The following is an 11,767-nucleotide window of genomic DNA, read 5'->3' as shown; positions in this document are numbered from 1 at the left end:
TCTCAGGTTAGAGGGGACATATTAGCCCAGCACCAAACACAGCTAAAAGTCGTCTCTTTTCCTCGCAGAATTACACAGTATTTTAGACATCTGTTTTGCTGAATCTTTTGCAATTTGTTGAAATAATAATGGAGACGTCAAAGAAGAATGCTGTTGGTGGAAAGCAGTGGATTGCAGCTGCCTTTAGCAACCGAGATACAGCCGGTGTTTCTTTGTTTGTTGTGAAGCTTTAGCACAGAGCGGTCAAGCGAACATGTTTCTCTACATAAAACCAGCAAGTTTTTGGATGGGAAAATTGTGATATTAAGTCGGCTCTTACCGGAGACATCAGTGGATTATGCGACTTCCTCCTGCAGCTCAGAAAGGCAGCTGTGATCTTGGCTCCTCCATCGGCTTCTCTGAGAGACACTGACGTTAACCGCAGCCATCCGACTTTCAGGTATGTCTTTACAATCTCACTAAAGCACTATTAAAACAATAAGCAGATAAGGGATCTTCCAGAATTATCCTAGTAAATGTGTCTAATTACACCTGAAACGCTCACACTGCCGCCGCCTGGAGCCGTCGCCTTTTTTTTCTTTTTTTTTCTAGTGCTTCACTCTAACTTTCCTCATCCACAAATCTTTCATCCTCGCTCAAATTAATGGGGAAATTGTCGTTTTCTCGGTCCCACTTGTCCTTGCTGCTGGTGGCCATGATTTTAATCAATGTTCAGATGTGAGGAGCCCTACAACTCGTGACATCACGCGCACATCGTCTGCTACTTCAGGTACAGGCAAGGCTTTTTTATCAGCGACCAAAAGTTGGGAACTTTATCGTGGATGTTCTCTACTAAATCCTTTCAGCAAAAATATGGTAATATGGTAAAATGATGAAGTATGACACACAGAATGGAGCTGCTATCCCCGTTTAAATAAGAACATCTCATTTCAGTAGGCCTTTAACCTTACCCTCAACATCATTGTGTGTTCTGGCAATGCTGACTTCATGTGGACATCGCTCACATTTAGGGGACCTCTGATGGTATGAGGAAAAAAAAACAGGTGTCCGAAAGGGAAACCTTGAATTGAATTTAATTTAATTTAATTTAACTTAATTCAATTCAAACTTTTTTTAAAATGGTCCTCAGTAGTCACGTACTAATTTGTGTGAATTATAATAAATTATTTAAATTTGGTTCCCATGAAGCATATGAACTCTTTTTCCCCAGGGTCCCCAGTAAGTCTGATCAGCACATGACTTCATCAATCCAGACATTTAAAGACGTGTATGAGCTAACTGGCCAGTGGACATATCACCTCATTTTATTTGATGTCTCCACAACCTGTAGAAAGGCTGGTCCCCACAAGTCATGAACAACAACTTGCTCCCCATTCCAAATGATAACCTGTGTGCGTGTGTGTGTGTGTGTGTGTGTGTGTGTGTGTGTGTGTGTGTGTGTGTGTGTGTGCGTGTGTGTGCGTGTGTGTGTGTGTGCGTGTGTGTGTGTGCGTGTGTGTGTGTGTGTGTGTGCGTGTGTGTGTGTGCGCGTGTGTGTGTGTGTGTGTGTGCGTGTGTGTGTGTGTGTGTGTGTGTGTGTGTGTGTGTGCGTGTGTTGTGCAGGAGCAGCTCAGAGCGCCGCAAGGAGAAGTCACGTGACGCCGCTCGCTGTCGCCGCAGTAAAGAAAGCGAAGTTTTCTACGAGCTGGCTCACCAACTTCCTGTGGCTCGCAGCATCAGCGCTCACCTGGACAAGGCGTCCATCATGAGGCTCGCCATCAGCTTCCTGCGCACACGCACGCTCTTTGCCACAGGTAGAGGCACACACACACACACACACACAACCTGCTTTATTGTGACGTGGTCCTCAGATTGTTGGTAGTGCGCCTTGGTGTGTGTGAGCAAAGGACAGAGTGAGGTTGAGTGAGGACAACACACATGTTTACAGTCACGGTGCTCAGATGCAAACTCAGATAGAAGACAAGATAGGACAGGAAGTCCACAACTTTGTCTAGCATTGGACGTCTGCTGGCATTGCTGCTGCCAGCCATAACAGCCCCGCACTTTGGCGCCAACACACACACACACACACACACACACACACACACACACACACACACAATCACAGTTTAGAGTGTAAGTCAATTGTGCATCAAAGATCAACAAGGTATCCATTTTATGTTTGAAACTGTTTCACAGGAAGGACTTTTTCACAGCGTTGTCAATAGTTTAGCCTAGCATCATTGCCTAGCCTAGCATCAATAGTCTGGCCCTGTATCATTGGCCTAGCCTACAACCATTGGTTTAGCCCAGCCGAGCACCATAAGGCTACACAAGCATCATTAGCCTAGCATCATTAGCCTAGTCTAGCATCATTAGCCTAGTCTAGCATCATTAGATTAGATTAACATTATTACTAGCCTAGCCTCAGTAGTTTAGACCAGCATACTTAGTCTACACTAGCAACATTAGCCTTGCATATATATATATATATATATATATATATATATATATATGTATATATATATATATATATATATATATATATATATATACATATATATATATATATATACATATATATATATATATATATATATGTGTATATATATATATATATATACATATATATATATATATTAGGGCTGGGCAACAATTACAAATTTTAATTGAAGTTAATCGCACTATTTCTCTGATTAATCGCGATTAACTGCATTGTATACACAAAGCCCAATAATGAATTCAAAAGTAGTGTGTAGTGCACCTTTATTGGAATATTCTCCCACATGAACAAAAGTGCCAAAACATTTGTTGTGCAAACACAATTTAAATCAGTCCTTGTTAAACAGTAGCAGTTAAATAGCATATTTGATGAAAATCAACTCAAAAAATGTAAATACAAACATTTAAGCTTATTGCCACTGCCAGGGTATTTAAGTTATCCTGTTTGTTATGGAAAATAAATATAATCTACATACAAATCTCTGAGCCACAATCATAACATCTGAACAGGCAATTTCTGAGGTAACAGCAGAAACATTTTTTTCTCAGGGATCTTATGTTTAAAAAACTTATATTATAGGTAGTGGGCTGTTTTAGGGAATTTTGGATCAAATTATCTATACATATATATATATATATATATATATATATATATATATATATATATATATGTCTTGATTGGATTATCCGGAGAATAGTGCTCGATACCGTGGTAGAGCGCAATATGTAGGTGTGGGAAAAAATCCCAAGACTACTTCATCTCTACAGATCTGTTTCATGAGGGGTTCCCTCAATCATCAGGAGATTTTAATGGAAGCATTCACATACAATGGTTTATATAGAGCACAGAGTGGGTGGGTACAGGCAGGCGTAGGGTGTGGTGATTGGCTCATGTGTTACCTAGGAGGTGTTTCCGCCTGTGGCGGCATGTTGAAATGATTTCACTGCGCTTGTTGAGGGATGATAGCTCTGGATGATATATAATAAACAGTTTCTCTTTTAAGCATAGGTTGCATCTTTTATTACCACTGTAGTAAGGTGTGCTGGATGCAAGAATTTGCCATGTTATTGAATATTCAACATTATTGTCTTTGAGGTTCCAAATGTGTTTGCTGAGTTCTGTAGAATTCTGCAAAGTCTGGTTTCTAAAGGAGGCGTTGTGATTATTCCATCTTGTTTTGAACGCTCCTTCGGTTAATCCTACGTACGTGTCGGATGTGTTAATGTCCTTGCGTGTTACCTTTGCTTGGTAAACGACTGATGTCTGTAAGCACCTTCCGTTGAAAGGGCAATCAGGTTTCTTGCGACAGTTACATTCATTATTGGTTTCAGAGTCGTTTAGTCTGGGGGTAGGCAGTCCTTTTGCAATTGCTTTGTTGTGGTTTGAAATGATTTGTTGCATGTTATTCATACAGCTGTAGCTCAATTTAATGTTGTTCTTGTTGAATATTTTTCTTAGGGTGTTGCCTTTGGGGAAGTGTTTGTCGATCAGAGTGAGGAACTTGCGGCCGATGTTGGTTGAGACGTCTTTGCTGAATGGCGGATTGTACCAGATGATGTTGTTTCGTTTTCTGCTCTTTTTTGGTTGGTTTCCTGGGGTGGGTTCATAGGTGAGGGTGAAGTTGTATCCGCTTTCATCAAGTGCTTTCTGGTACGGGGGGGTTGCTTGGTCCAATTCAGCTTTTCTAGATGACAGCATCGATAGCCTTTTATTAATTCCGGTAGGTATTCTTTTCGTGGTGGTGGGTGGGTGGTTGCTGTCGTGGTGCACGTATTGGAGTGTTGTGTTGGGTTTCGTGAATGGTTGGTAGCTGTTATTTCTCAGGTTGAAAGTGACGTCGAGGAAGTTGACGGTTTGCTTGTTGGCTTCAATCGTGATCCGTAGGCCGTTTTCTTTGAAGATTTGGCATATGCGCTTCTTGGTGTTCTCGCTGCTCCTTGGCGAGGCGCGGCACACTGCCAGTCCATCATCACGGTAAATACCAAGGTTCAGGCTTGGTAAATACCAAGGTTCAGGCTTGGTAAATACCAAGGTTCAGGCTTGGTATTTACCGTGATGATGGACTGGCAGTGTGCCGCGCCTCGCCAAGGAGCAGCGAGAACACCAAGAAGCGCATATGCCAAATCTTCAAAGAAAACGGCCTACGGATCACGATTGAAGCCAACAAGCAAACCGTCAACTTCCTCGACGTCACTTTCAACCTGAGAAATAACAGCTACCAACCATTCACGAAACCCAACACAAAACTCCAATACGTGCACCACGACAGCAACCACCCACCCACCACCACCAAAAGAATACCTACCGGAATTAATAAAAGGCTATCGATGCTGTCATCTAGCAAAGGTGAATTGGACCAAGCAACCCCCCCGTACCAGAAAGCACTTGATGAAAGCGGATACAACTCCCCCCCCACCTATGAACCCACTCCAGGAAACCAACCAAAAAAGAGCAGAAAACGAAACAACATCATCTGGTACAATCCGCCATTCAGCAAAGACGTCTCAACCAACATCGGCCGCAAGTTCCTCACTCTGATCGACAAACACTTCCCCAAAGGCAACACCCTAAGAAAAATATTCAACAAGAACAACATTAAATTGAGCTACAGCTGTATGAATAACATGCAACAAATCATTTCAAACCACAACAAAGCAATTGCAAAAGGACTGCCTACCCCCAGACTAAACGACTCTGAAACCAATAATGAATGTAACTGTCGCAAGAAACCTGATTGCCCTCTCAACGGAAGGTGCTTACAGACATCAGTCGTTTACCAAGCAAAGGTAACATGCAAGGACATTAACACATCCGACACGTACGTAGGATTAACCGAAGGAGCGTTCAAAACAAGATGGAATAATCACAACGCCTCCTTTAGAAACCAGACTTTGCAGAATTCTACCGAACTCAGCAAACACATTTGGAACCTCAAAGACAATAATGTTGAATATTCAATAACATGGCAAATTCTTGCATCCAGCACACCTTACTACAGTGGTAATAAAATATGCAACTTATGCTTAAAAGAGAAACTGTTTATTATATATCATCCAGAGCTATCATCCCTCAACAAGCGCAGTGAAATCATTTCAACATGCCGCCACAGACGGAAACACCTCCTAGGTAACACATGAGCCAATCACCACGCCCTACACCTGCTTGTACCCACCCACTCTGTGCTCTATACAAACCATTGTATGTGAATGCTTCCATTAAAATCTCCTGATGATTGAGGGAACCCCTCATGAAACACTTCTGTAGAGATGAAGTAGTCTTGGGATTTTTTCCCACACCTACATATATATATATATATATATATATATATATATATATATATATATATATATATATATATATATATATATATATATATATATATATAAGGGGTGGGCAAATTAGTGCGTTAATTATGAGTTAACTCATCAATCTATTAATGCCGACAATTATTTTATTGCACATTTGCGTATGTTGTTTACATGCTTTTATTTTGTTAACGCCTTTTCTTAACAAGATGGCGTCGCCCGGCGTGGAGGGGCTCTTGGTAAAGATGGAACATTTGGCAAAAATACCGGACAATTCTGCAAATTTCCTGGCTGGCTTACAGCGTGGTCACTCTGGGATCACTTACGACCGCCAGACAATTCTGAATGTGGATAGATCGGGCCGTTTTGGACTGAATGAGGCGTGCTTGCTAGAGCGGCTAGCTAGCATGGGAATACTTTGCCGGCTACATCCAGCGGCCTGTGAAGCAGCGGAGTATATGTGTTGTCTGTCTATTTATGAATAATGCAGACCAGGAGTGTTGGCTGACTTCTTAACGTTTGCTTTCAGAGCGTGCATATCACAACATACAAGATGCCATCATGGCGACACAACCTATACATGCTCCTCACTCCTGTTGCATGCTGGGTAGGGTAGTTCTTTTTTCCCTGGCTCATAACATCACAATATAGTACCATGTATATGATGCGTTCAGTTTATCAAAGCACCAAGCAAACAATCGGAAAATTCCCATCATATCAATTCCTAGATATGGTCATAATTATTTTAAGTGCACTACGCAGAATAAACACAACATTATTAATATTGCTACTACGGATAATTTGATCCAAAATGCCCTAAAACAGCCCACTACCTATAATATAGGTTTTTTAAACATAAGATCCCTGATAAAAAAAATGTTTCTGCTGTTACCTCAGAAATTGCCTGTTCAGATGTTATGATTGTGGCTCAGAGATTTGTATGTAGATTATATTTATTTTCCATAACAAACAGGATAACTTAAATACCCTGGCAGTGGCAATAAGCTTAAATGTTTGTATTTACATTTTTGGAGTTGATTTTCATCAAATATGCTATTTAACTGCTACTGTTTAACAAGGACTGATTTAAATTGTGTTTGCACAACAAATGTTTTGGCCCTTTTGTTCATGTGGGAGAATATTCCAATAAAGGTGCATTACACACTACTTTTGAATTCATTATTGGGCTTTGTGTATACAATGCAGTTAATCGCGACTAATCAGAGAAATAGTGCGATTAACTTCGATTAAAATTTTTAATCGTTGCCCAGCCCTAATATATATATATATATATATATATATATATAAACTTAAATACATTTAAATATATATATTATTTAAAAAAAATATATATATATATATATATATATATATATATATACTTGTAGAATGTATACATTCATTCCAAACAGACTGATACATTTCAAGTGTTTTTTGCCAAAAAGGAGATGATTATAGCTGACAACCAATGAAAACCCTAAATTCAACATCTCAGAAAATTAGAATATGGTGAAAAGGTCAGATATTGAAGACACCTGGTCCATCCATCCATCCATCATCTTCCGCTTATCCGAGGTCGGGTCGCGGGGGCAGCAGCCTAAGCAGGGAAGCCCAGACTTCCCTATCTCCAGCCACTTCGTCTAGCTCTTCCCGGGGGATCCCGAGGCGTTCCCAGGCCAGCCGGGAGACATAGTCTTCCCAACGTGTCCTGGGTCTTCCCCGTGGCCTCCTACCAGCTGGACGTGCCCTAAACACATCCCTAGGGAGGCGTTCGGGTGGCATCCTGACCAGATGCCCGAACCACCTCATCTGGCTCCTCTCGATGTGGAGGAGCAGCGGCTTTACGTTGAGCTCCTCCCGGATGGCAGAGCTTCTCACCCTATCTCTAAGGGAGAGCCCCGCCACCCGGCGGAGGAAACTCATTTCGGCCGCTTGTACCCGTGATCTTATCCTTTCAGTCATGACCCAAAGCTCATGACCATAGGTGAGGATGGGAACGTAGATCGACCGGTAAATTGAGAGCTTTGCCTTCCGGCTCAGCTCCTTCTTCACCACAACGGATCGATACAACGTCCGCATTACTGAAGACGCCGCGCCGATCCGCCTGTCGATCTCACGATCCACTCTTCCCCCACTCGTGAACAAGACTCCTAGGTACTTGAACTCCTCCACTTGGGGCAGGGTCTCCTCCCCAACCCGGAGATGGCACTCCACCCTTTTCCGGGCGAGAACCATGGACTCGGACTTGGAGGTGCTGATTCTCATTCCGGTCGCTTCACACTCGGCTGCGAACCGATCCAGTGAGAGCTGAAGATCCCGGCCAGATGAAGCCATCAGGGCTACATCATCTGCAAAAAGCAGAGACCTAATCCCGTGGCCACCAAACCGGAACCCCTCAACGCCTTGACTGCGCCTAGAAATTCTGTCCATAAAAGTTATGAACAGAATCGGTGACAAAGGACAGCCTTGGCGGAGTCCAACCTTCACTGGAAACGTGTCCGACTTACTGCCAGCAATGCGGACCAAGCTCTGACACTGATCATACAGGGAGCGGACCGCCACAATAAGACATTCCGATACCCCATACTCTCTGAGCACTCCCCACAGGACTTCCCGAGGGACACGGTCGAATGCCTTCTCCAAGTCCACAAAGCACATGTAGACTGGTTGGGCAAACTCCCATGCACCCTCAAGAACCCTGCCGAGAGTATAGAGCTGGTCCACAGTTCCACGACACCTGGTGCCACACTCTAATTAGCTAACTAACTCAAAACACCTGGAAAAGCCTTTAAATGGTCTCTCGTTTTGATTCTGTATGACACACAATCATGAGGAAGACTGCTGACTTGACAACTCTCCAAAAGATGACCATTGATACTTTAAAGAAGGAGGGCAAGACACAAAAGGTCATTGCCAAAGAGGTTGGATGTTCCCAGAGCTCTGTGTCCAAGCACATTAATAGAGAGGCCAAGGGAAGACAAAGATGTGGTAGAAAAGTGTACAAGCAAGAGGGATAACCGCGCCCTGGAGAGGATTGTCAAACAAAACCGATTCAAAAATGTGGGGGAGATCCACAAAGAGCGGACTGCAGCTGGAGTCAGTGCTTCAAGAACCACCACGCACCGACGTTTGCAAGATATGGGCTTCAACTGTCGCATTCCTTGTGTAAAGCCACTCTTGAATAAGAGACAACGTCAAAAGTGTCTCGCCTGGGCTCAAGACAAAAAGGACTGGACTGCTGCTGAGTGGTCCAAAGTTATGTTTTCAGATGAAAGTAAATTTTGTATCTCCTTTGGAAATCAAGGTCCCAGAGTCTGGAGGAAGACAGGAGAGGCACAGAATCCACGTTGCCTGAAGTCCAGTGTCAAATTTCCACAATGGGTAATGGTCTGGGGAGCCATGTCATCTGCTGGTGTTGGTCCACTGTGTTTCCTGAGGTCTAGGGTCAATGCAGCAGTCTACCAGGAAGTTTTATGCTGCCTGCCGCCGACCAATTTTATGGAGGTGAAGATTTCATTTTCCAACATGACTTGGCCCCTGCACACAGTGCCAAATCTACCAGTACCTGGTTTAAGGACCAAGGTATCCCTGTTCTTGATTGGCCTGCAAACTCACCTGACCTTAACCCCATAGAAAAGCTATGTGGTATTGTGAAGCGGAAGATGCCAGATGCCAGAGCCAACAATGCTGAAGAGCTGAAGGCCACTATTAAAGCAAGCTGGGCTCTCATAACACCTGAGGGTGCAACAGACTGCTGGACTCCATGTATTGCTGCAGCAATTCAGGCAAAAGGAGCTGCAACTAAGTATTGATTGCCGTACATGCTGACACTTTCCATCTTCATACTTTTCACTTGGCCCACATTTCTAAAAAAATATTTTTTGCTAATAGTCGTAACTAATATAATCATTTTCTGAGATACTGAATTTGGGATTTTCAGTAATTGTCAGTACTAATCATCAAAATTTAAAGAAATAAACATTTCAAATATATCACTATGTGTGTAATGAATTGATATAATATGTAAGTTTCACATTCTGAATATAATTACTGAAATAAATCAACTTTTTCATGATATTCTAATAATATGAACAGCACCTGTGTATGTATATATATATATATATATATATATATATATATATATATATATATGTGTATGTATATATATATATATATATATATATATATATATATATATATATACATATCATTACACCCCTAATTATAGTGTTGTAGTAGGGGTGTAACGGTATGTGTATTGTATTGAACCATTTCGGTACGGGGGTTTCGGTTCGGCACGCATGCGTACCGAACTGGTTTGTAAGCAGAAGTCTTCACAAGCTGCTCTGCTTTCTGCCTCTGTGTCAGCAGCAAGCATTGTCCTGCCCACACAACCATTTGATTGGTTACATACAAAGCCAATCAGCAGTGCGTATTCAGAGCGATGTAGTCAATGCTTTAGCGTCGAGCAGATATTCGTTTAGCAGAGGACCAGCGGAAAGGGTACTAACCCCAAATGATAAAAAACACTTCCTAGTCACAACTATTACAAACATCCCTATGAGCCCGTTGACCTTCTAGAAACTTAAACTGCAGCTCAGCTCGCTCAAAGTATAGGCTTGAGGTGATGGCTAGTTAGCTTTTAGCGTAACCTTAGCTCATTTTGCTGTGTGTGTGTGCGCGCGCGTGTGTGTGTGTGTTAGGGGCAGCAAAGCCATGTCTGTTATTTCATTGAACTCCATGGTGTTCAGGGATGAATAGTCTCTCCTATTGATATTGTACTATTTTTTCAGCAATAGTTACATGAATCATTAGTAATGTAGCAGCCTAGTTTTGAATGGCAGGGTCCCTGCTATCACATGTTGATAAAAATATAACATTTACAGTATATAAAAAATCAACTACAGGCTTCCCCAATGCTGTAATAAATTAAGCATGATGAGTTGACTTGAAACTGTTTAACGTTGCACTTTTTATATGTAGAAGAAAGGTTTCGTCATTTGATTTAATCACAGCAACAACTTGAATGCAGTTGAATGTTGATTAACGTGGGCAGAATTATTATATTGTTCCCAATGTTAAAAGGATAAAGCCATTGTTTACAAATTTGGTAAATAAATAACCAAAAAATGTATATTTTGTTGTTTTCTTACTGTATCGAAAATGAACCGAACCGTGACCTCTAAATTGAGGTATGTATTGACCCAAATTTGTGTGTACCGTTGCACCCCTATGTTGTAGTATTTTAGTTTTGCAGTATTGTTGTATTGTAGTATTTAATGTTGTAGTATTGTATATTTGTAGTGTTGTAATAGGGTGATGTTATATATTTGTAGTATTGTCGTGTTGTAGTATTGTAATATTGTGATATTGTAATATTGTGATTTTATATATTTGTAGTATTGTAGTGTTGTAGTTTTGTAATATTGTGGTATCGTATATTTGTAGTATTGTGATATTGGAGTTTTGTAATGTTGTAGTATTGTATTATTGTAGTGTTGTTTGTTTGTCGTATTGTAGTATTGTGATGTTGTAGTATTCTATATTTGTAGTATTGTGTTATTGAAGTTTTGTAAAGTTGTAGTATTGTAATGGTGTAGTGTTGTATATTTGTAGTATTGTTGTATTTTAGTATTGTAATTTTATATAATTGTAGTATTGTAATGTTGTAGTATTGTATATATGTAGTTTTGTGGTATTGTAGTATTGTGTAATTATAGTGTAGTAATGTTGTAGTGTTGTATATTTGTAGTATTGTAGTGTTGCAGTATTATCGTGTTATAATATTGTATTTTTGTAGTATTGCCCAATTGTACTGCTCTGACTTGAGAAGTAGAGTTTTGAAAGGTGCAAAAAGAAAGTAAAACAAAGAGTGTTCCAACAAAAAGTGATCATGTGATCAAGCGGGATGGTTATGTAACAGGAACACTTCTGCTAATCACTGCTAAGAATGTGTGTCAAAGTGCAGGACTCAGTCTCC

At 41.1% G+C, this 11,767-nt stretch overlaps 1 protein-coding gene across 1 annotated transcript in view; it reads left to right on the top strand.

Annotated features, from left to right (window-relative positions):
* Positions 1 to 11,767, top strand: part of LOC133559752 (endothelial PAS domain-containing protein 1-like) — a 100,455-nt gene that overhangs the window by 44,224 nt on the left and 44,464 nt on the right. The window contains 1 exon segment of the mRNA XM_061911820.1: positions 1,603 to 1,793. Within this exon segment, the coding sequence (XP_061767804.1) occupies positions 1,603 to 1,793 (191 nt within the window).

Source organism: Nerophis ophidion, linkage group LG09 (assembly GCF_033978795.1).
Source record: "Nerophis ophidion isolate RoL-2023_Sa linkage group LG09, RoL_Noph_v1.0, whole genome shotgun sequence".
Classification (NCBI taxonomy): domain Eukaryota; kingdom Metazoa; phylum Chordata; class Actinopteri; order Syngnathiformes; family Syngnathidae; genus Nerophis; species Nerophis ophidion.
This window is presented reverse-complemented; position numbering and strand designations above follow the sequence as displayed.